This window comes from Panulirus ornatus, chromosome 68 (assembly GCF_036320965.1).
Source record: "Panulirus ornatus isolate Po-2019 chromosome 68, ASM3632096v1, whole genome shotgun sequence".
Taxonomy (NCBI): Eukaryota; Metazoa; Arthropoda; class Malacostraca; order Decapoda; family Palinuridae; genus Panulirus; species Panulirus ornatus.
This window is the reverse complement of record NC_092291.1, coordinates 21,197,805-21,224,145: the sequence shown is the minus strand read 5'-3', so window position 1 is coordinate 21,224,145 and position 26,341 is coordinate 21,197,805. Positions and strand designations below refer to the sequence as shown.

The following is a 26,341-nucleotide window of genomic DNA, read 5'->3' as shown; positions in this document are numbered from 1 at the left end:
GCCACATTTCCCGTGTCCCATCTCCGTCTTTGCATTTGGTCGAGTCAAAATTTATCTACTATAGGTCTGACCACTCCTGGAGTTTTTCCATTTCTCGTTGAATAATATTTGTCTTTGACATTCATCGGATATGAAGTGGAAAAGATTGGCACGGTGAAATTTCAAATTTTAACATCATTCACAGGATATCAGAAAGCGTTTGTATAGTTGGTTTGTACTTTATCGGTTAGGAAACTGGTTAACTGGTCATAGAGTATTGATTAACAGTCAAGTATCAGAGTATTTAGACTTGTTTACTTATGACATTTATAATAAGCTTTGCTGAAAGGTAGCTAAGAAGGCAACGATGCTAAGCTAATGAAGCGACAACAGAAATTGAACGTCTTGATATTGGCTACGCAATATTATGTAGAAAGAAGGTAATTGTGTTCCTTATGCGTTGTACTGTTCCACCTGCTGCAGTGGCTTGCTCATCAAGTAACTCAAAGATTCCTAAATACTACATGTACCGCTGTTTTATGGTGAAAATGCTATCCACTATATAGTCATAGACTTTTTTCCATTTCCATTCTTCTCTGAAAATGCGGGGCTAGTCTGAACCAAGCATGGAGTGATTGGTACTTTGGTGGTCCTCTCGTAAACTTATTTCCTTGACCACCTTCCAAGATGGCTGTTGTTATTTAAGATATTCATGTGTCCGTTAGCCATTTTTTTTCTTTTTTTTTTTTAGTACTGAATTACTTTGAACCAGACTTAGCAGGGATAATCCTCCAGTTATCCTTTAATTAAGATGCATTTTGCAACCCCCACCATCGTCTAAGATGGCCGCAGTTACATTAAGTATAACGTTCTTCAAGTTGGCAAAATTTACTCAAATGGAGGTTTTGAAACATGATTACGAGTTGTTTAGCATATCTCTGAAATTTTACATTTTGACGATAATGCAAATACGTTGTTAAAATAAAATCTCATAGAAATCTTCATGATAACTCTTAATAACCAGTGGGACAACTTGAACCAGTCTTGTTGGGGATGATTCTTAGGTGGACCCTTTTCAGTACGGTGCCGCTTGACCCACCCACTATCCAAGATGGCCACCAATACTTGAAATAGATTTCACATAGCGAGGAGTTTTATTTCTTGACAGAATCTCTTCACATATATATATATATATATATATATATATATATATATATATATATATATATATATATATATTTTTTTTTTTTTTTTTTTTTTCTATTGAATTTAGGGTTTCTCCGATATTGCAAACGAGACATTTTGTCATTGCCACATGAAGATCTTTCCCATTAAAACCACTCCAGGAGAACGACACTAGTTCATGTGAGCCTTTAGTTTCCTCTTGTGAACATGTCTGCATTTTACGTTTGTGTGCATTTAGCAAACATAGAGAGTGATGGGGCCTGTAGTAACCTACGTAGGTGCTACAGGTATCAGACTAAAAAGACCAGCTTCCCATAAAGTATCTTCAGGTGAACTCAGTAGATAGACAGTGGTTAATAAAAGGCTCATTGGGAGGAACAGAAGATTGTAATTCGTTTGAACACCAAATCATCCAATGCTATTTATTTTTACTGTACACAGCGTTGACAGCAAGATATTTTGCGTAGCACAGGACAACAGAGCCCAAACACACGAGATCGCCATCACATCGCTAGATAACCAGCGTCACAACTCATCCAATAAGCTGGCACAGAGCATCCAAAGTTTGCTGATCGACTTGGTGCTTTCATGGAGCACTCGCATAATGCAGTGCGGCACCATGCAAAATGACAAACATACTGATATAAGAGAAAAAAGAAATGTATTCTACGTTTGAACCACACCGTGAGACCTACTTTGATCGGTAATAACAAATATATTGGAAACGTTGTAGTCCGTCGAAATGGAACCGGACATGTCATACATAATTTTTTTCAAAACCACATATTTGAGAGAATTTTTTGTACACTCTTCGTGACTGGCAAAACTAGAATGTGTCCATGCAGTTGAGAGGAATGCAGCCAGTGAGGAATCGCAGGTGACAGCCAATGAAAGGGAATGTGTTGACCAGTTAATTAGGCGTTCACACTGCCGCCGTCTTGAATGCAAACAAAATGGCTGGGTCACTGCTTAATTGAAACGCCGGGGAGGAAGCGGCCTCACTGGGGAGCTCTTCTCTTCACTGCTTCTCGGTGTCCATCTGTTTTAAAAGAAAAATATTTGTTAGTTTTTTTTCAATCTGTAATGTAAAAGTATCACCGTTTTCTTTCATAATCCATCCATCAAACGACACTTCTCTGGTTCAAGGGCCGGCCTCTTCTGTACGCCCAGAGCGTCGAGTCCCGACAGCTAAAGGGGCCCCAGAGCCCCGATTTTTGTATGGCAGTCTTCAGAAAGAAGGAAATGCTGTCCCGAACAATAAGAATTTTTCCTAAGGGGCATGACCTACCTACCCCTCTGGAAATCGTGAGATACGGTGTGTGTGTGTGTGTGTGTGTGTGTAGTGGGGGGGGGGGGGGGTAGTTTCAGGGTTGGAGGAGACCCATAAAAGCTAGAGCCGGCCCTGCTCTGGCTATGTAATGTTGAAGTGATATAAACAAGTTGGAATTCTGCAAAACTTGAAAAATATTCGTAATATTTTTTTTCTTTTTTAACAGTGGTAAAGTTCATGTTTTTTTTTAGAGCATCTAAGTGCTTCTTTTGTTGTCAGTACAGAGGACGGGGCCAACAGAGGACAAAGCTTTGTCCTGGACATTAGACGTAGCTACTGTAACGATAACAATTTCCTGTATTGTCGATGATGCCTACATAAATTTCACAATAAAATCTACCCAGATTTAATTTATCAGTACAATGAAGAAATTAATAGTCATTAATGTGGGATGAATCTGAAAATTCCGTGATTGTTTTGTTCCTAAATTTTCAGTGATGTTATGTAACAGAAATTCACCATGTATGAAAGAAACTAACATGGTGCAGTATTCACATCACCAAAAGACTTGTCTCTCCTTAAAGATCTTACGTACATACCATTGGGAGGCCCTGTTTCTTACACAAGATTATTCCTGACATATGTGATGAGAATTAGATTCCAGTTGTAGCTAAGCTACGTACCCACACATTTTAAGTAAGAAATTTGATATTTCTTCGTACATGGCATGTGACAGTCATACTGTGTATACCAGTGAAGTTATCGTGGGACACACTTGTGTTTTGTTGTGGGTTTTACTAATAAGGTTCGAGCAACAGTAAGGACGTAACAAGGGAATTTGTTTTTGCTGTGACCCTTCCCTTCTTTCCATCAGCAATAATAGTAAAAAGTGATAGAGCAGAAGTAAGTGCATTAACGATACCCCCAAAGTCACATGATCCCATTAAAATGCACAACCACGAGTTTATGTACGACTACTCACTCGTCTGGCAAAACTACAACATATACGATTCCCTGTCAAGACGTTATTAGCAAACGGGAGCTTTTGGGTATGACTAAAATATGAATCTAGTATGATATGAACGAATGAAGGTGAGGGTGAGTGGGGTGGGTTTGTCTACCTTCTGTTTGGGTGAGGAAGTGAGATGGTGACGGGCCTGGTGGGCGGTGGACCTCTTCCTCCTGTAGAGTGGGTGGCTCTCCATGCGGCCTGCGAGACTCCTCATTACCTCCATCTGAGACAAGATGAGAAGAGGTCAGTGTGGCGTGTTGGGGAGAGTGGCAGAGGGCATTGTAATCTGGTCGAGGGATCACCCGATGCCTCTGGTGGCGGCTACCTGTGATGCAGTCATCACAGGTTAGGTTGGCCAGAAAGGAATGGGAGGTTGCCATCATGTTGGTAACAATTTGTCATGCACATGCAAGGGGGCTGGGTTCTTCTGTTATGTTTATGGACTTTAAAACTTTACTACATAAACGAGAAAAGGAGAGAGAGAGAGAGAGAGAGAGAGAGAGAGAGAGAGAGAGAGAGAGAGAGAGAGAGAGAGAGAGACTACTTGCTTTGTTCTGGAGTTGTTCCCACAGCTGGGCCTCTGCCAGGACGTGCTTGGCCAGGGCGTCAAGTTCTGAGCCAGAGGCTACGGCCTCCAGCTCAGGGTCCGACCTCTTCTTGCCACATCCTGAAAGGAGAGAGACACGGGCTTGGTTATTTATATTCTAATCTATCCACCAGGCCCACTTACACTGGCCTAGGCAAGAGATCACACACACGCGACACACTTACGAAGTTAGTTGTTTTAGAAATATAGGGAAGTTATGAAGGTGGGGTTGTGGGGGGGTGGGGGGAAACATGTAGTCAGTGTTTAGTTCGACTCAAGTATGGTTGAGGATGGGTCATTACCCATTTATATGGACAGTATACTCGTACATGGGAGTTAGGTTTTAGCGAAAGGGGTCGTTATGGTCTTTCTGTGGTCGTTAGTGACGATGTTAGACGATGGAAGGGATCTCCAGCCAACCTTACCACAGTCTCCTTAGATTTGCCGCTGCTCTCAACGACGGATCATGGAATTCCTGGCTTTGTTTTAATGGTGTGTTTACGACTTCAATTTTCATCTCTTTTTACAGTTTAATTCTGTTTTCATTCGTGGGTTAAATCCGTAGTTCCGCCGACGGTACACATATTGGAACTATATCTCCAGGAACATCCATTTTAATCTCCGAACTTCTGAATAAGTTCTTTTGTATTTCCGTCTTCATTCTTCGGAATCTGCGTTCCACAGGATTGTTTGTGGCTGTTTGGACTACAAAGAGCTGCATTTTGGCCTCTTTTGCTTGGTATGTCGTCCAGATTCTCAGAGATATTATCCACATTAGCTTCTGGGAGACAGACTCGGATCCCTACTATCTTAGCCTGTCGCAGAATTCCCTGTTCTGATATTTTTTTCCCTTCATGAATTCATGTGTGTTACCAGTCGTGAGTGATAGTATATGATTATTTTTAACTCAGTTTATATTCCCCTTCCCCACCCCCATGACATGACCTCAACATTTTTTTGTGCCATATGTCAGGATGTATTGGTTTATATCATTATGTCCTCTGTTTCATGTACACATTTTTTGCCTTTGCAGTAATTCTCCAAACTTCACATTCAGACCTCACACGTCTTTTTGAGGGAACTGTGTGACCTGACCACCAGGTTCTCAGGGTGTGACCTTCTCTATCTTGGTCTGCTCGCGACTGACCAAGAAGGCAGACTCCGTCCGCATCATCTCGAACACCGAGGACCGCCGTGGATAAACGTCATCCCTCGGGGAGAGAGCAAGGGAAGTCTGAAGCTTCGAACCACTGCATTCAGGTACTAGTTGACTTTATTCCCTGTGTGGAGGTAGGCTTGAGCTTTGATGCTTCAGAAAATGTAGGGCATTCACGAATGGATCAAGGTTCCTCTCTCTCATGTGCGTAAAGACGTAACCACCATTCTCTCTCTCTCTCTCTCTCTCTCTCTCTCTCTCTCTCTCTCTCTCTCTCTCTCTCTCTCTCTCTCTCTCTCCACACACACACACACATACACACGGTATACGACGGTCTCACCTGTGAAGGCGTTGCAGAAGGGTCGTTTATCCTTGCCGTCGAGTATGTCGCCGATGTCCTGTAAATACACAGACTTGATCACTTCCACATATACACAATAATCCACACACAATTAAACTAGTAACATTTTGTTCTGTTTTTCGTCCTGTGACTCGCAAATATGACCAGTTTCATTTTTTTTTGTGTGTGTGTGTGTGTGTGTGAAATTCTAGGGAAGATAACGTTACAAAATGGGTGACTATTCGCGTCCTAAGGCGTCACTTCAGTAAGTACATGATAAGCAAGACATTCCATTCATATTCATGGTGAACTGATGGGGCAGTATCTTATCTCAGGTCCTGTGCTATCCCTCCTCATTGCCTCATACCCCCTTCGAGCTCGATGATACGACCTGCGGGTAGAAAGACCAGACCTTTGACCTGGTCATTGGTCGGGGCATCATACCCGAGGGTCGTATACCGACGTGTGCTAGGCTGACGCACGGTGCACGTAACAGGCTGACCCACCCACCCATCATGGACGGTACCATGTTAAGCAACACTTGCAGAGGTCAAAGAGGCAACCAACTTACTCTCTTAGCGACAGGTCCTGCGTGTGTCTGGGCGGCCATCAGGACTAGGAGAACAAGGGCAGCTACAACCACGCCCGCGCGACCGCACCAGCTCATGGTCCACATTGTAGGTCTGTTGGGGGTGAAGAAGGCGCCATTTATTTCACCGTTAGAGGGAAGATAAGCTGTCATTATCCTGCATGAAAATGGGTCAAAGATCTAGGGGAGGTCAGAGACGAAGGGATATGACGCAATAGAATACAGGGGCTAAAGGCCAGTGATGGCAATTGATGAGGAGCTGCCTCCCTGCCCAGTGTTGGCTGGTGGCGGACCCCAAAGCTATTGACGGCTCGGACGGGGCAATCATCAGGTGAAGCCCTCGCTACGGGACGTCCTACCTCACCGTAATGGCATATTTGTAGCTGGTTCCTCGGCTGGGATTGTAGGTGCCAACACTGAGCTCAGGAGGGTGTTCGAGGGCTGGGCTGCTGCTGATAGGGTGGTGGGTGGTGGTCGCTTTATACCACTGGATTACGGAGGATGCGGAGGATGGTTAAGGTTCCACACTTGTCAGTTACGGCAGGAGGGTCAAGGCATGTCACGGTGCTAGCTGCTTCAGGAAGGTTGTGCCCGTAATGAAGGCTAGAAGCAGACGGGATATTATGCTGGCGTGGTGCTGATAGCTGAAGAAGTGATGGCATATTTTTCTCCTTGGCAGTGTAGTTTTGTTGGGGCCATCATAGAGCAGGTTGTGGCGGGGATGGTGAGTCATCATAGTGCTGGTTATGGCGGGGATGGTGATTCATCATAGAGCTGGTTGTGGCGAGGATGGGGAGTCATCATAGAGCTGGTTGTGGCGGGGATGGTGAGTCATCATAGAGCTGGTTGTGGCGGGGATGGTGAGTTATCATAGAGCTGGTTGTGGCTGTGAGAGCCTGAACATCACAGATGCGGGATGCGACGAGAAGAGTCTGGGTCATCGTAGAGATGAAATCGGCTGTGAAATTAAGATGTATTGGAACTGAATGTTGTATCAGGGAGTCGGTAGCATGTGGGTGTGTGTGTGTGTGAGAGAGAGAGAGAGAGAGAGAGAGAGAGAGAGAGAGAGAGAGAGAGAGAGAGAGAGAGAGAGAGAGAGAGAGAGATTCGTGATACCAAGGACCGAGGGTAGATATGGCAGGAAGAGCTTGATGGAGTAAGGCCTAGGGCACATTACCTCGATGTGGACGCGAAAAAGTTGAGGGAAATGAGTGGTGTCATAAGGCTGGGAGCGGATGGGTGAGGCAGGAAATGTGGGATATTGTATGATTACGTGTGAGACATAGATATTCACGGTTCATCTTGTTATCTTTTTCTACGGAAAGATATCTATATTAAAGGGATCAAAGATGCTAAAGGAAATAATTGTCTTGATATTTCAGGTCATTAATTCATGTCAGGTCAGAGGATAAGCTACTGTTTGGAGGACTTCCGTTGTCTACAGTAGTGGTCAGCGTTGCTCGCTATGAATTTTATGGTTCTGGGTTCGAGTCCTGGCGGTCCATGGCCTGAAAATAATCATTGGATGATAATGTGACGATGTGAGGAGTCCTCACACCTGCGTTCATTGCCTTGCGGGGAAAGTGTTCAGTTCATCGCTTACTGAAGCATTACGCAGAGAGACCCAGACTAATGTCACCTGTCAATTTGTGGCACAGTTATTGTCAGCGGACGGAGAGCTGTGGTGCACTGCCGTACCGTCGACCCTCTCTGGTTCACGAAGGTGGACTCTAAATGCAGACTTTAAAAGATATTTAGGAGGAGATGAGGGATCCAGCCTCTACCTGCCCCTCACTGCTCGCATGTCCGCACCTCACCTCCTGTGCATACTCATGACTCGCGAAAATTGCAGATCAACCTTATTTGAATTTTCATTACTGGTGGTCTTGCCGGGGTGGGGCGCTGTTCACCTGTACCCTCCCAGCCTGGCCCCTCCCTGCCTGCCAACACCCAGCCTGGCCCCCTCCCCGCCTGCCAACACCCAGCCTAGCCCCCTCCCCGCCTGCCAACACCAAGCCTGGGCTCTCCCTGGTTGCCAACGCCCAGCCTGGCCATACTTAATCTTGAAGCCGTCTCCTTGCCACACGAGTCGGGGAGTGTGGTGGTCCTCACGCATCTTACCCTTGACTGTTGCTCACTTGGCCACATTCCGTCTGGTGTATGTACTGATGCACTTTAATATGCTTACGCGTGTAGAACCTTGAATTTATCTTACTGAAGGGAAATCCTTTTTGAGTAAAGCCATTATCTATTTTCTTGCCTGTTCTGATATTTCCGCTTTCAAACTTGTCTGTGAAGGATCTCAAGACACCTTCCATTGATATAATGTGTACATAATGTACATAGCATCACTCGAGTGTGTACATATATGTTGCGACTACAGCGTACTTCGCCACGGCATGGCTAGGCTTGTCACCGAGACAGTAACGTACCAGACATGACATCACGTTAATGGCAAATGAATTGCCTCATCGAATTATGGACTGTATTCAGTGACCATGATTCTTCAGCACTGCTGCCCGGGAAGCCCATATAGATGCGAGGCCACGAAAGTGCTAGTGCTAGGAGTGGCCCAGCCCTGTCCTGGAGTAAACCACTGAAAAATAAACAGACATGAATATGAGAAATGTAAGAAATGGCGAAAGTGTACGTATTCAGCCAGTGTCTCACGTCTGCCTGAGTCAGTGCAGTCTACTCCAACCTCCAGCCCCATACCCACACCCACAGTGATACCCACTCCCACATCCCACACACAGAGACACACACACTCCTAGGGAGAGGCGTCCACCATTGTCGCTAGCCAGCTCGCCATAGGAGGCACAACTCGATTTTTCCTCACAGTTCATGACGTACGACAATATTCTATCTTGACCTCCTTGATCACGACGGCACGATACCCTTGGATACAATGGCCCGGCCTTTGTAGGCCTAGTCTTGATGGGGTTCAGAGTCAAGACTCTCATACCCAAGGGTCGTGCCGTCGGTATGATGGTGTGGGTAAGACAAGAGCACATTGCCATAATGTTTGATGGGTATCGTGATTGCGTCTGAGTTGTGGATGGGTCCATATGCGTTATGTGTGTGTGTAGGTGTAGAGTACCCGTGAGGGTTTGCGTGGGTGTGTACGTCACTGGACGACACTAATGCAGCAGCAGAGGGAGGTCCTCTTTAGCGTGGGAGAGAAGAAAAAAGAATGAAGGTAAACAGTTTTACCCTGGAGTGTTGTCTCTTGTTGGCGTACTTAATTAACACACACCGTTGCCAGCGACAAGGGGAGGCAGCCTGGAGGGCCAGGGCAGTTCTAAGTGAGAGTCAAAGGCCCTACAGCACTCCCGGAGACCCCAGACAAAGGCCCTGGCTCACCCAGGAGACCCAAGACAAAGGCCCCGGAGATCAGCACAATGGCACCATTAGCTGGCCTCCAGGCACGGCGATGGTCGCGGTGCCCACTGTCACTGGAGGGAGGACAGCCACGCTTAAGTCACCACGTGCACCATCCTGACACCACGGCACCACCTTGTCACCACGTGCCCCACCTGTACCACCGCGTCACCATGAGGCCCACGTGTACTACCACGGACACAACTTGTACCACCACATATACCACCCAGTCACCACGTGCGCCACCCTATCACCACGTGCACCACCTTATCGCTACGTGCGCCACCACGGGCATCGCACAGTGCCGACCCTCATTTACATGGAGATTACACGACACGTGGTATCAGGATGACAGTGACCACCAGTATTTGTCACTGCGCCACGGGCACGACCACTGTCGCAGCTCCCACTGCGACCACCAGTGACTGCGCTCTGGCTCCTCACTGCGCCAGAATTCGAGGGGTGACCACATTGTCGCGCCGCTGTCACCGCTAGACCACAGTCATATCTTTCCTTTGGAAGTGGATGATGGTTCGTCTCGCGAGCCATCTCTCCTGAACATCAGAACGATGCATGAACTGTGGTGTTAGAAAGATCCCCACATCTCCGCATCTCTGCAGGGTCTTTCGTGCCAACGGTATTCTCTCTCTCTCTCTCTCTCTCTCTCTCTCTCTCTCTCTCTCTCTCTCTCTCTCTCTCTCTCTCTCTCTCTCTCTCTCTCATACCTTCCAGTCTATGATTCCATTTCCCGCTCGGTGTCTCCCGTCCCGGTGTGACCCAACACCTGTTCACTAGAGGGTCGAGGCGGCCTGCGATGCCCCACATGTGACTGACGGGTCGTCTCCACGCACGCACACCCAGCCACCAGTTACCATCTCTATAACTCACCAGATATCTGTTCCAGGAATCTTACCCACTTATTCTTTGTGCCTACAACCTGGACTGCTCATATGCCACTGTAGACCGGGTGAGGTTCGTGAATTTTTCATGTTCGCGCATCCCATTTACATGGGCCCCTCAGAATCCCAGCCGGTTCTTGGAATATCCACGGAATTCACATCTTTACGGCCACCCCCATTGCGGGGAGTTGAGCACTGAGGTATTCACACAAGATAATTGATTCAGTGGAGTAGATTGATTCAATGTCTGAAAGGCGAGTGGCGTATGCGGTAAGTGGAATGAAGCTGAGACTGATATTAGTCTATTTCAATCCTTTATGATCATTGCTTTCGATTTTTCTCATCGTATTTTTAGCATCGTGTACGGTTTGAGTCATTGGGAATCCTCTCGATAGCCCACTACATTTGATTAACGAGGGATCGAGATTCTAACTTTTTCGTCGTGTCGAAAAGGAATAAAACGACTTACGGAAGTAAAATCCCTCTGCAATGGAATTCGACAATTAATTGGAAACACACGAAGCGTTAAATTGGAGGCAAATGGAAATGCAACCTTTCCACATCTCTCCTGCCTGGCTGGCTCCGCCCGAGCCAGGTGAGGAGAAGTTTTGCTGAGCTACCTCACAGCTACTGCTGTGAACAGCGAAATGTGGCAACGTTGTAAGATAGTAAATAAGAGAAGGATGGAAAAAGATAGATACATGAATAGATAGATAGATAGATAGATAGATAGAGAGAGAGAGAGAGAGAGAGAGAGAGAGAGAGAGAGAGAGAGAGAGAGAGAGAGAGAGAGAGGCTTATCTTTCCCTGATTTCCCTCTTATCATGAAGCACTCCTCACCTGTGGTGTGGGCAGTGTCCGTCCCCAGGCCTGGTACTGCCTCACCTGCAGGGTCTTCACCCTGACCAGCCACCTGCCGTTCCCACACCCAACAACGGTGTCGGCGTGGCAGGTGTTGAAGACGCGATGATAACAGTAATGTGTCTCCCATATTTGTATTTCTTTACGAGGATATTCAGAATTAGATGTCGCTCTCGTATTGCCAGCACCTTTGAGGATCCTAGGATAAGATGGATCTCTGTGATGATTGTGACATGGCTTTTGCGGTATTTCCGTAACACTTGTGACATAGTAGTCCTACTGTCGTTTGGTTTCAGTTGGGTTGTCACGGTGAACGTGGAAATGGGTGTGTATAAACACACACACCTGTGAATGTGTGTGTATTTCCAGAATGTTTGCGTGTGTGTGTGTGTGTGTGTGTGTGTGTGTGTGTGAGCAGTTTATAGTGAAGCGAGATGTTTTAGAATGAAGATAATTTTGACGTTGTATCAGTCGGAATATGATTATTATAAAACTGAAGCCTCAAATGTGTATATATATTAATGGTTCAGTGACCAACCAGCGTCTCAGTTTAAGTTCCAGGTTACGACACCCGCAGAGTTCTTGCGATAAAGTTGGCGTTGCTGGTTTTACGACGTCGTCGTCGTCGTGCGAAATGACAAAGAGACCGAGAGAGCGCGAGAGCTGCACGAACTCTTGGGGTCTTGGTCTAGTGTGACCCTCTCCAGCACCACCGCGAGCCACCAGGCCTGTGGCAAGTGGTGAGAGAGGGCTGACCCCAACCCTCAGGTGAAGCTTGGCTCCCATGTTGTCTGTCCAGAGTGTAATTGCCATCTGCATTGGTCTGTCACCATTCTTTTGTTTCTTTTTCCCCGCCTTTCTATTTATCAGAAAGTTCACTGTATTATGAACAGCTCGTTAAATCTCTTCATTTTCTGTTTGAAATCAGTCCCTCTGTCATGCAATGAGGTGAAGGAGGGGGTCATGTATTCAACGGGAGTCCTCACTTTGTTCCAGGCACTGCCGGTGTGAATGACTTTTTAAACTCTGGCGACAGGCCGATTGCTCTCTCAGTCATGGCCTGAGCAGCCGCGGTAACTTTCCCTGAGTTGGGAGAGCTGTGCTGTAGAGCCCCACTCTGGGAGATTGTCGGGAACCACTCTTGATTGCGAGGAGGCCGCCGTGCCGTACGTAGTATTCTGTATGTGCAGATGCTCGGGTCTTTCAGGAGCCATTCAGCTTTCAAGGGAAATGTTAACCCACGGGAGGAAAGGTGGGAAGGGGAAGGGGAATAAGGTGGGAAGCGAGTGGCAGGACCAGCTCTGTGTTGGAAGGGAGTAGTGGTCAAGTTGTGGCGCGGCTCCAAGTGAATGGAAGGGCTTCATGGCGTGTTCTCGTTGACATCTCTCGAATTAGTAACTCTGAGTAAAAGCCATCCAACACATGTAGGTAGAAAGATCTCCTCTGACGTCCTTAGGGGAAAAAAAATCTTGATTTAGAATAGTTCAGGAAGGGAACTTGTTTACCCGATTGTTTTTTTCTTCCCGCCCTCCCTTACATATTGTTTTTGCTGTGAATGGAAGTGGTGAAGGTCAGTGGTGAGGACCGAGGCTAACGAATTTCCTGATGGGTTGGTGTGGCTCAACGTACGCACTTCCTCGTGACTATTTTAGAAATATTAGGCCACATATGTTTGGCATCAGACCCTCACCTCCACCAACCCGAACCTGCAACGATGGTGAGAGAGAGAGAGAGAGAGAGAGAGAGAGAGAGAGAGAGAGAGAGAGAGAGAGAGAGAGAGAGAGAGAATTTCCCCTCCGTGTTCAGTGGCTGGAGGAACTGAAAACGTCACACTCACACAACAGTGTCTGGGCCAATCACGACCACTAGAACACTGCAGGGTATCATTTGGAAACCTCTCAACAAATGCATTCATCAACTCGGCAGCTATAACAGTTCTCGTATCTGCTGCTATGCAAGGACTTCAGTCGTGCAACTAACAGTGAAATCCCTTTCTTAAATGGTTCACTGACTTGAGGCAAAATAACAGTATTTAGCAGCCATCCTGGAACCTCATATTAAGGATTTTGTCGACTGAAATACGGACCAAAGTTACGATCTGTACCGGAAAGGCTGAGTAAGAACGACGTGGGGATATGAGGTTGTAAGTTATGGACGTACTTGCAAACTATCGAACTTGATATAAAGTGTTAGCAAGAGATAGTGAAAGAGGCACATCGATAAAAAGACAGAGAACTGGGAAGGCAGACCTTAGCGAGCGAATACGTTGCTACTCCCGCCATACACACCTTGATAAATATCTTTGGTTGCCAAGACTCAATGTCAAGAACAGCGAGGGAATGTTTACCAGGCCCATCACCATTGGCTTGAAATTACAAATGTCTCCCCTAGTATGGTGGGAGACGTGATAATTTTCTATGATCGATATTCGCACGCAACACTTAGAAAATGATGAATTGCGTGTGTGAATGTCAATACTGGTGATGTCGGCCGGAGATAGACTTTCCAGAGAGCATTACTGTTTAACCTTTGACTCGATTTAATCCTTTAAAAAGACAAGAGACGTCTTCCCGCAGGATGGAAGAGGCGACATCTTTTCGGACGTTCAGAAATGATAGTTTGGATCCGTGGCAAATATGTCCACAGAATGGTGAGTTTCGGCTGACATTCCATCACCCGTCGTCAGCAGAGGGACGTCATGACACCGTCAGCCGTCGTGAGCAAAGACATAGTCTCGTTCGTCAGTCTTCGTCAGCAGAGACGACGTGCATTGCTCTCAGCCGTTCGTCAGGAGACCTCACCACATTATGCCTGTACTGCAGCTCGGTAAAAGTGCCAGAGTGAGGAATATAATCGAAACACTTTACTCGGATATTTCCAGCTTCGTACAGACCTTTAATTTGTCCCCAGATAGGAGTGTAGATTGAAATAACGTGGATGGCATGATTACAAGAGATTTTACCGTTATTGATTAAAAATTTCGCCTCGCAACTAAGCCTCACGTTTTGATAACGCTAGTTGTGCGTTGTGATAGAGAGTTTAGATGAGTTCAACACACACACACACACACACACACACACACACACACACATATATATATATATATATATATATATATATATATATATATATATATATATATATTATCCCTCAGGGATGTTAAAGACCCAGATTTTATAAGTATTATATGCTGAGTACCTTACATCGCAGTATTATTAATCAGTATATATTTAGTAACCGTTTGAGGCGAAATAAATTTCTTTGATGAAGATATTGTACAAATTCTAATATGGCTGTATCAACTAGCTTTTATGTACATTTATTTTTTCGTTGAAAAAAGAATGCTTTGTTAATGGCATTGTTAATAAAGTATATTTAATTAGGGAGTTTAATGAAATGGCTGTTCGCCGATGGTGTTTTAATGATATCTGAGGGACGCTGTTTCTCATTTGATGTTTGGTAAAAAAAGATAATCACTGAAACGTTTATGAAATAATGTAGGCCTTTAAACGCTGTGCGGTGGGACGTTCTTGTTGAAGAACCTTTTAGCAGTGCCAACACACCACTGCCTCTCATATGTTTCTTTCCTACATCATAAATGCCTGGGGTGTACTGAGGCTTCCTCAAGTGTATGGCGTGTTACATACGGGATATGTATAGTGTTGTGAGGCTCCAGCTTAGTCACGAGAGGCTAGTGAGGCTCCAGTCCTGTCACAGGATGCTAGTAAGGCTCCAGCCTTGTCATGGCAGACTAGTAAAACTTCAGCCCTGTCAAAGGAGACTAGTGAGGCTCCAGCCCTCTCGCGGGACACTAATGAGCCTCCAGTCCTGTGATGGAAGACTAAGGCCCGTATTCCTCATACTATTGATGCTCCTGCCCTCGAAACTAGTAAGGCTCTCCTGTCCTGGAGATGTTTAGGGCTCCCGTGCTTGAGAATGCTAGGGCTCCAGCCCCGTCATGAGAGACTAAGGCTCCTGTAGTTGTGACTTGTGAGGCTCCTCTCCTGGAGACTAGAGAAGCCTCAGTAATTGGGGACTCATTGTGTGTGTGTGTGTGTGTGTGTGTGTGTGTGTGTGTGTGTGTGTGTGTATCAGACATGATCTCTGATGAAAATCACGAGTAACTGAAATTCTAGAGAAAACACAACGTTACTGGTGTAGACTCATTAGCCAGGTAAGGATTTCTGTTAATGTTGTATTCCACGAATAATGCAATTTAGTGTGCCCCGCTCATCTAATTACATTCTCAGTTTTACATACTGCTGATTCACATGGCAGAATTACCTGACGTCCTGTACGTGGTGGTGCTGACCTAACTCTCCCTCATGTTGTACCCAACCCCAAACCTAACTACCTCTGTGTGTCGTAACTAAGCCCACCTTACCTAGTCTGCAGAAGGTTTCGTCTCCTTTTTCTATTCTATTGTGGGACTTTAGCGACGGGTTAGGGCCTATGGCAATCCCCAAATCCCATCCTCTGACAAACAGAACCCTGCAGCTTATCTCACTCATCTCCTACATAACATTCATGACGTCTGGGACCGTGTCCCGTCCTCGTAACTCCACATGTACCAGTGGGTGGATTTCATCAGCCGCGCCTGTGGCAGTCAGGTGGGAGGTTGTCTTGGTCCTCTTGTAGATCCTCGAAGTTTTTGCTGCCTACACACACACACACACACACACACACACACACACACACACACACACACACACACACACACACACTCACAAACACACACACACACACACACACACACACACACACACACACACACACATTTCACCTAAAAGGTGATTAAATCTCCTGTGATTCTTCGTGGCGAAAATCTATATCATACCAGACAACATCATCCGTGGGGACGGGGCAACATGTACTGTATTTTTGGCGGGTCTGAACGAGAGAAAAAGGAATCGAAATTGCCTGCCGGACACATAATGGCGGCCTGCTTGACCATGTCAGTGGCAGATGTGATTAATATGTCCGTATCCACTGAGAAGGAAGATCGTTTTTACTTTTTATTATCATTTTTTTTGGTCGTATGACAGTGACAGGTCGTTTATCTACCAAATGAATAGTGAGCCGAGGGTCATCAAAGTGATATCGGTTGAGTTCTGTGAATATGAGCTCTCGAGTCTACTCCTTACTGAAGACTGCGAGGGGAGTTCACGACTCGTTTTCGCTCCCGTTTTCGCCGCCTCAGGGTCGTTTGCACGCCAACTCAAATATGAACTTATGCGGATATTGTGGTGGTTGTGTTATCATGTTGATTTGTTACTTTGTAAAATGTCTGAACGAGATTGAGGACAACCGCAGATACTTATACTAGTAAGGATTATTCTGTTTGGGGTAACAGATACACATACACACACACACACACACTATATATATATATATATATATATATATATATATATATATATATATATATATATATATATATATATAATACGTTCACGGCAAAGATAGAGAGATAAACATGAGGCAGAATTGAGGTAAACGAGTGGAACACTAGACCGAAGAGTGAAAATGATTGTACATACGAATTTTGATCGGATAAAAGGCAATTTTTATGAAGTCATCGGGGTGTATATGTATATATACATCTTTCTTATGTATATCAAAATTTCTGGTGACATAGGACCTACTGTCTCATCAGAACCGACTTACTTTTCCCAGACGTGCCGATATGAAGTCTACGGTCAACACCAACCACGTTTCGTTATCACGATCATGATTCTCTCTCTCTCTCTCTCTCTCTCTCTCTCTCTCTCTCTCTCTCTCTCTCTCTCTCTCTCTCTCTCTCTCTCACACACACACACACACACACACTGTCTGTCTATCTATCTATAATTATCTCTCTATCTATCTTTCTTGTCTAGAGATACACCTCACTTGCCTGTTAGAATTACGCATTCACAGAGGCTGACTCACTGGACACAAACACCCACACCGCCTCAGCCTCCAGTCCGGCGTTTCAATAGCGCGGTCTTTGCCTCCTCCCTCTCTTGACGGCTCCCTCAGCTTCCCCGCCTCGTTGCCTTACCTCCTTGAGGCTTCCGTCAAGTGGGAGGCAGAGCTGCTCGTGTGACAAGAATGTGTTGATCGACAGGAAGCGCATTATCTGCCTCCGTGTTTGTAATTGGTGTTTGCAGACGCTTTTATTGCCACGACCAGCTTATGTCGTCTCATTATCGAGGAATATATATATATATATATATATATATATATATATTTATATATACTATTCGCCATTTTCCGCGTTAGCGAGGTAGCGTTAAGAACAGAGGGCCAAGCCTTTGAGGGAATATCCTCACTTAGCCCCCTTCTCTGTTCCTTCCTTTGGAAAATTAAAAACGAGTTGTATTATAGTACAAGTTCTCACTTGAAAGCTGAGAGGAACCAGCTTTTTCTTGGTCACCCTTCGTATCACCATGTCCACCTTGGGTTTGTCCGGGTCCCGCCAGGTCTAGCCTGGGTCTGCCTGGGTCTCATGATATCTTGGGTCCCACCGGGTTTTCCCTGGGATCCCTCCTTGACCAAGGCTGGGGGCCTGCTCTGGTCCCGCCGCTGTCAACACACTGGCCCCAACCGCGCTGTAGATCCTTATATTCACCGTTCTTGTGGTCATCAGCTAACACGCTGTTTACGGCCAAGTGCCTCTTTGTATTCTTGTGCACGCACACAGTCATCCCACACTGTCAGCCAGGAAGCGTCAGAGGTTGGTTAGGAAGCTGGATATACAGGCAGGAATCGTGGGTAGACTCCTTCAATGGACAGAAGATTTCCGTAGTGGAAAGGGAGTAAAGGACACAGCCTAAAGGACCATTTTTGAAGTAGGCTTGGATCGCCAGTGGCATGCCGCAGGGCTTGCCTTTTGGATCCATAGCGCATCTTGTCTTTTGTCTGTGGATGATACCGAGGTCATGATATTAGCAGAGAATGAAAGGTGATTCCATCCCCCTTACAAGGGGACCTACACAGAGTCGAAGTTAGTATGATGATTGGTCGATGAAAATAAATTCGATTACGTGTAAAGTGATGAGTATGGGACACTGTGAAAGAAGGGCGTGATGCATTATTATTTTGCAAGAGATAAGCTACAGGAATTTAGGTAGGAGAGAGACCTTGAAGTTGACATTGTGCCGAACTTGTTACCAGAGCTTCTCGTATATACGTATATACCTTAGCTGGTACCAGGTACTCTACTCGTCGACCGGCCTAAGGAGCAGGAAGATCAGCATGGTGGATTGTAAACCAGCTGCCGTAACCATGGTTCGAACCTATGCGGGCTCGACCGACCCTCAGTGGCCCAAGAATATGTCAAGGTCATTAACGCTAACAGCTGCAGACCACAAAGTCGGCGTGACGATAAGGAAAGGTTTGTTGGTCAGGCGACAACACGAATATGCTTCTCTGGTCTGCTCAACGAAGTAACACCGAGATTTAACCAGAGAAGGTCGGCTAAGGTGGTACCTATGTCAAGAGAGCTGAGATATAGTAAGATGCTGAGGGCTTCAGTTTTTACTTTCTGTGTAGGAGAGAAGAGTTGAGGGTGACCTGATAAACACCCTCAAGTTCTTAAATCAGTTAACAGTGAACAGTCCTTCATCAGATGTTGCGATTGAATAACCAAATGTAATAACAAGAAGCTAAGCAAGAAACTTGTTAGAGAGAAAGGGAAGAAGTTCTGCGTTTGTGTAAGGATAATGGTGATGGCTGAAATGAACTTACTTCAAGAGATGGTACTCACCTCTACTGTACAAATAAGTAATACGAATAGATACACACACACACACACACACACACACACGCACACACACACACACCACACACACACACACACACACACACACACACACACACACACACACCTTGCACAGGCTATGGAGTGTGTGTGTGTGTGTGTGTGTGTGTGTATTTGTGTATGTGTGGACACATACATAGAAGTAAAAAGATATACATACGTATATACAGAAATGGGACCACACTAGTGTAAGACTCGCTGTAACACGCAAACAGGATTCTCTCTCTCTCTCTCTCTCTCTCTCTCTCTCTCTCTCTCTCTCTCTCTCTCTCTCTCTCTCTCTCTCTCTCTCTCATAGAGTAGTATTCCATCTCAGGAGACAAACAAAAACGTTAATGTCGTGTGTGAAATCTGTCTTGTCTCCCGGTGTCTGCCCGAGCCACACACCTCCTCCACCACCATGACACATAATGTATGAGGGAAATCATTTCTCTCCTCACTCTGTTATGGCTACATGCGAGGCTGTCTTGGGTGGGGGGAAAGGAAGTGAAATGGTTTCGCAATACTACCATATTGTGGTAACATAACCACACAACCATAATGTATTACCATACTACCATATTGTGGTAATATTACCACACAACCATAATGTATTACCATACTACCATATTGTGGTTGTATTACCTTACATCCATGATGTGATGGTATTACCATACTACCATATTGTGGTGGTATTACCACACAACCATAATGTAGTATTACCATACTACCATATTGTGGTAGTATTACCATACATCCATAATGTGATGGTATTACCATACAACCATAATGTGGTAGTATTACCGTACTACCATATTGTGGTAGTATTACCACACAACCATATTGTGATAGTATTACCATACTACCATATTGTGGTAGTGTTACCATACAATCATAATGTGGTAGTATTACCATACAACCATATTGTGATAGTATTACCATACTACCATATTGTGGTAGTATTACCATACAGTCATAATGTGGTAGTAGTATTACCATTCTACCATATTGTGGTAGTATTACCATACAATCATAATGTGGTAGTATTACCATACAGCCATAATGTGATGGTATTACTATACTACCATATTGTAGTAGTATTACTATACTACCATACTGTAATAATATTACCGTACTGGTATCGCCCTGAACTTATATTAAAAAATTTGAATATGCCGGAGGCATCACTCGGCAGGATATCAGAATGTAAGAATATTTCCCCTCTCACTTAAGCCATAAGAAAATATCAACCCTAATTCGCCTGTTGGTCAATATTTGGAGCTCACTTGACATGCCTACGCGGCTGTGAGGTAAACGGATGAATTACACTCACAAAAACTAGCCATGCCATTATCGAGGTGATTATTTCAGTCGATGGAGGGTATTCTATTTATATTTTTCGTTGGTGTTTGTCCTCTGGGTCGTATGGGACTCCCGAGCATCGAACCTTTGGTGTGTTGTTGTCGTCTGGCTTGGGCTGAGCGCCCTTAGGGGCAAGGGATTGGAAAGGGGAGGGGAGGGAATATAATTGGGTTGTAATGAGCAAAGAGAAAGTTGTTTACCATTTCAGCACGGCGATGCCACCTTGAGCATAACGGTACGACGATTGGGCTCGTCGGTATGGCAATTGACCGTGACGGTACGACGACTGAGCACGACGGTACGACTACTGAGCACGACGGTACGACGGTTGAGTACGACGGTTGAACACGACGGTACGACAGTTGAGCACGAGGCACGACCTTTAACCTGACGTCTTACGGATCGGGTCAAACTTTATGTACCAGTTTCAGTCATAGAAACCATGATCCATTTTCCACGGGGGCGAGCTTTTATTTCCTCTTGTCTTGTAGGAATTCTGTTTTTATCATTGAATTTCACTATTGTCCTTAATGTCGCCCAGTGGTTGCATGTGGCGTGGGGTTCACATAGAGATATCTGTCGTCTAGCATCGCAGTTAAGCAGATTTTTAAGCTAATTGTTTATATGTACGGTTTTTATATATAAATTTCAGATTTATTACGCCATGTATGGTTTATTATATAGTTTGCCTGATGGTGGAAACGATAGATTTATTCTGAATGAGGCTTCGTATGAATGAGGACGTGGATCCGTCCCCCACGGACTATGTTAGGACGAAGGTGGTGTAGTGTGAGGTGAGCCGAGCGGTAACGCCTGACCGGACTGAGGGTCGTGTCAGGTGAGGGGCTCGTGGGAGATGAATCTAATTTGTGAAGGTGATGTGGAGTGTGGTGCCTCTCCCGTCCCTGGTGGGGAGCTTCCTTGGCCCCACACTACCACTCCACCACCGGTGGCTGAGAGTAGGTCTGGCCTGCCAGCCTAGCGAGTGGAAAGCTGAGGGCAGGCAGGTCTCGCCACCCATCTGGTCCGCCAACTCAAACACTGGTGGCTGAGGGCAGGCCTGGCCTACTAACTCAACCACTGTTGGCTGAGGGCAGGCCTGGACCACCAACCCAGCCCCTGGTGGCTATGGGCAGGTCTGGTCTGCCAACTCAGCCACTGGTGTTGCCGAGTGCAGGTCTGGTCTGCCAGCTCAACCACCGGTGCCTGAAGGCGAATCTGGCCTGCCAACCTACTGAAGGCAGGTCTCGCCTGCGAAAGTGTACCTCATCGGCTGAGTGGAGTCTGTGTCGAGCGTTGGAAAAGGTCGCACCGTAATTAATTCTTTTCTTAAGACGTGACAACGCACTAATTGGATGAGTTAGTTGTGCGCCTCGCAGACTGTTGAGTTATCTTTCCCAAAGATCTCTTGGCGGAGATGATGATCGTAAATCTTTGTTTAAACCCTGCAACAGTAGTCCTTATAGAACAGACCGCTGTGTCTAGGCCCATTTTTCACACACACACACACACACACACACACACACACACACACACACACACGCACCAAGGAGCTTGGATTTATGCGACACTCCAGCCAGCGAGCAGGCCCAAGAGAACATGGAAGGAGTACAGTAGGATAAGAAATGAGGAGCAAAGAAACATTGAAAACATTATTTTGGACGAGGGAGGAAATCTAAAACATCATCATAAACCCATCAAGATTGAATTGCTACATAAAGAACAGATAATCAGGCCAAGGAATTCAGAGGGAAGAATTGCAGAGGATGATGTAAAGATACGTATATTATGAACCGAATAACAAGCTCAAAAGTTTTCTCTGCGGAAGACACTATAGCCTGAACACCAGTGAGGTATATAGATTTTAAAAAGCATTGGGACATCTAGAAAGTATATTAACGTAATACTAAAAGGACTTGACCCATACAAGGCTCATGGTCATGATGAAATTTCACCATATGTACTGAAGATGTGTGCAGATACACAAGACAAGACTTTTTGAAATATTGTGCGAGATGTAACAGGAGCGAGGCGAACCATCAAGAGGGGGTAAAAGGGCAAACGTCATAACTCTCTATAAGAAAGGGCACCGGGACTAGGAGGAACAGCAAAGACCAGCCACATTGACAAGTATGGTCGTACTGGAAAAGATAATCAGAAAGAAAATGGGTAACTTTCTACGAAGGAGGAAGACAGCACTGGTTTAGGGAAAGGAAGTCATGTGTACCAAACCCTTTAGATTTCTACAAGAGAGTGAGCTCTGTCTTGGACAAGAGAGACGGCTCTGGGGAGATTGTATGCATCTAGAAAGCAGTTGTCTCTGTACTGCATGGGAGGCTGATTATAAGAAGGTGGGCCACCAGACGGGAATAAGGGCGAGACTGCTTCAGTGGGTAGCTTATCTTGTTAAAGGGAAGCAAAGAACGCACGCCAGAGATTGTGTAAATGACTTGCCAGCATTTTTGCAGATGATGCAGAGGTCACAGAGAAAGTAAAATGCGTGAAAGATTACATCAGCTTACAAGGAGACCTACATAGTCTGGTAGATGGTTAAAGTTCAACCCTAGTGAATGTAAAGTAATGAGGATGGGTCATAACACTAGATATGATTATATGATCATCATATGATTATCAATATGATTATCATCTAGCAGGAAATAAGCTTAAGAGATTTGTGTGTGAGAAAGTCTAGGGAGTCTATATTTTCCCGTGAGGAAAATAGTTAAGATACAGTAAACTGTCCGCTGACAAACCCCAGTACTTCTGCCAAGTTCTTGGATAAGGAAATGTATACAGAGCAAGCTTTTCACATCATACATAAGTGTGATATTACCATATGCCTCTCAGGTTTGGTCAACACACCTCAAAAAGCACATAGAGCTAATAGAGGAGGTTCAGAGGAGATCAACAAAGAAGGTGCCGGAATTAAGGGAGCTAAGTTACAGGTAAAGACTAAAAGCTTTGAATTTACCCACCTTGAGAAAGAGAAGGGTCTGGGGTGACCTGATCAAAACCTTTAAGTATTTGAAATATACTCATGAGGGTAGTCAGCGAACAGCTCTTTGAGAATTATAGGGCCAGAACAACCAGAGGACATAACATGAGGGTAGCATGAAACCTAAGAAAGATTTGAAGTACATTCTTGATACATGGATGCAAAGCTTTGGCCACGCACGACTCTGTTGTCACAGACCCAGTGCCATACCGCTGTAAATATGGATCCTATGCCACACACAGCTCTTGATGCAGACCCTTTGCCAAACACAGCTCTTGACACAGATCCTTGTCGCACACAGCTCTGCTGATACAGACCTAGTGTCACACGCTTCTCTCGACACAGGGCCTGTGCCACACAGTCACATCATTAGGAATAACCTTTCTGTCTCTGCCAGTAGATTCCATACCCTAGAGAGACAGAGAGACAGACACAAGCTGAGGTGAACGACGCTTTGAGTGTTCGGGGCCTGAACATGCAAGAAGGTGCTAGGCATGCAAGGAATAAAGTTGGAGCGATGTGGTATATAGCTGGCGACCTAGTATCGCTGAATTGAACCTTAGCATATGAAGCGGTCAGGGGGAACCACGGAAACGTCTGTGGGACCTCGTTGTGGATAGTGGACTCATAATTTCGATACATTATACATGACAGCCGGAGTGCGTGTGAGCGCATGAGGCAGTTAGTTACTTTGTTCCTTGCGTTACCTCGTTAACACTGGAAACGGCGAATATATATATATATATATATATATATATATATATATATATATATATATATATATATATATATATATATATATATATATTCCTATGGGTCCACGGGGAAAATGAAACACGAAACGTTCCCAAATGCACTTTCGTGTAATAATCACATCATCAGGGGAGACACAAGAGAGAAATATAACAGTCAGTTGATATCGAAGAGACTAAGCAAGGACGTCATTTGGCAAACATGTGATTGTGACAATCACATGTTTACCAAATGGCGTCCTAGCTTCGTCTCTTCGATGTATATCAACTGACTGTTATATTTCTCTCTTGTGTCTCCCCTGATGATGTGATTATTACACGAAAGTGCACTTGGGAACTTTTCGTGTTTCATTTCCCCGTGGACTCGTAGGAATATCTTGATCACGCGCAAAACTGTGATCCTTTCCAATATATATATATATATATATATATATATATATATATATATATATATATATATATATATATATATATATATGTATATATGTATATATATATATATATATATATATATATATATATATATATATATATATATATATGACATGGACGAATAATGCATATAATGAAAGTAATGAAGGATTTGTGTAAATATGATTGAAAAGTAAATTGCTGGTGAGCAGCCGTATTTAAGTTGTCTGTTTACAGAAGAAAGCCTCGCTGCTGACCAAAGTGTCATATATAGCACGACATTTAGATGCTCAGTTTAGACTTACTAGAGTTCTTGGAGAAAGACCGTGTTTTTTACCCCGTGAACACGACGGTACGATTCAAGACAATTAGATCTTGGCCTTTGCAAAGGTAAGGCTGTCATACACTGGGTCACACCGTCCTACTCAAGGGTCATACGGTTGTAATAAGAACACGGAACATCATTGAGAACCCTACGCGTATAAAAAACGATAACAATACTCAAGAAAAACAGTGCAGGAAAGTTTGAAAAACACTAACACTTTATCGGTCCCTGAATCTCCAGACAGCGGGAGTGGGTATGAACTGTTTTCTTGCGAATCTTTTGATAAAACAATTATGAAGAGAAATCAAGTTGAGCTTTATCATGAATCATTGCAGTACAAGAAGCGTTTTCCACTCGGGCAATGTTTAAAAAGCACTACGACCCATCTAGTTAAAAGTTTGCCATATTAACACACTCACATTTATGATTCAATAAGTAATGAGTAACTTTCATCCATTATACATTATACACGGCGTTAGTATGGACCAGTGGAAATACAGAGATGAGTTACAGTATGGGACACAGCGGGGCTATGGTGGGTCGTGAACACTTACTTTCTCAGACGAGTTTCAGGTATCATTCTGTGATTATGAATATCGACGCATCCTGACATTTACAATATAAACTCAAACGTACTCACAAAATTACGGAGACGAAGCATTTCAAATATTTGACAAGTCCCTGGGTATAGAAATATGTTGCAAACCTTCTCTGCTTCATGAAGAGGCCATGCGACGTCCGTCACCTACCTGTGTGGTGTCTGGTCGGTGTCTCGAACGGAACTGACAAAGTTCGCCAACTTCCTGACGCGCCTCACCAACATCCATCCCGCTTTATATTAAACGGCTACCTATTACGTCATTGAGAGGGGAACTTCCCATTGGCTTACCTGAATACTCGGCCTTGCCTGTATTGGTCCCCTTTTTATGACGTCACCGCCATCCTGCTCCAGGATTGGTTGAATCGAGAAAACACTCCTGAAATGTTTAATGGTATATAAAACATGCGATAAATAGCAAATGCAGGGATTTGTAATACATAAATTGACTTTTGTCGTTAAAGAATACGAACTACATAAGAAGTTAGGTAACTTTACTCTTAATTCTAAAAATTTTTGCCGCCAGTGGGTGAGCTTAATCGACTGGCTGGGCCGCCTCCCACTCACTCGCCCGCTGTTTCTCCACTTTGTTTCATGCGACAATAGAGGCATTTCCTTTTGATTCACGGCGTTTTTCGGAGGATATTAGAGCATTAAGTGGTGTTCACACGCATATAAAGGCGAAAAACTCTGTTAATACGAGTTGCTTATGTGTATTTGAGGCCTTTTGTTAATACGAGTTGATTATGTGTATTTGAGGCCTTTTTCTTTATTCGTTTTCATGTCTATGGAAAAGGTGTAATGGAAATAGCTAGAATGTTCCGCGGACCAGCATCTGGATTTCCAGCTTGGCCAGA

At 44.8% G+C, this 26,341-nt stretch overlaps 1 protein-coding gene across 1 annotated transcript; it reads right to left on the bottom strand.

Moving 5' to 3' along the window:
• Positions 1–1,538: 1,538 nt before the first annotated feature.
• On the bottom strand, positions 1,539–25,693 carry CCAP (Crustacean cardioactive peptide). Its single transcript, XM_071659779.1, has 6 exons — positions 25,636–25,693; positions 6,100–6,211; positions 5,529–5,586; positions 3,995–4,113; positions 3,556–3,669; positions 1,539–2,203 (listed from the first exon to the last, which is right to left on the bottom strand). Exons 2-6 carry the CDS (start codon positions 6,202–6,204, stop codon positions 2,183–2,185), a joined length of 417 nt encoding a protein of 138 aa, XP_071515880.1. The 5' UTR covers positions 6,205–6,211; positions 25,636–25,693; the 3' UTR covers positions 1,539–2,182.
• Between the last annotated feature and the right edge of the window lie 648 nt (positions 25,694–26,341).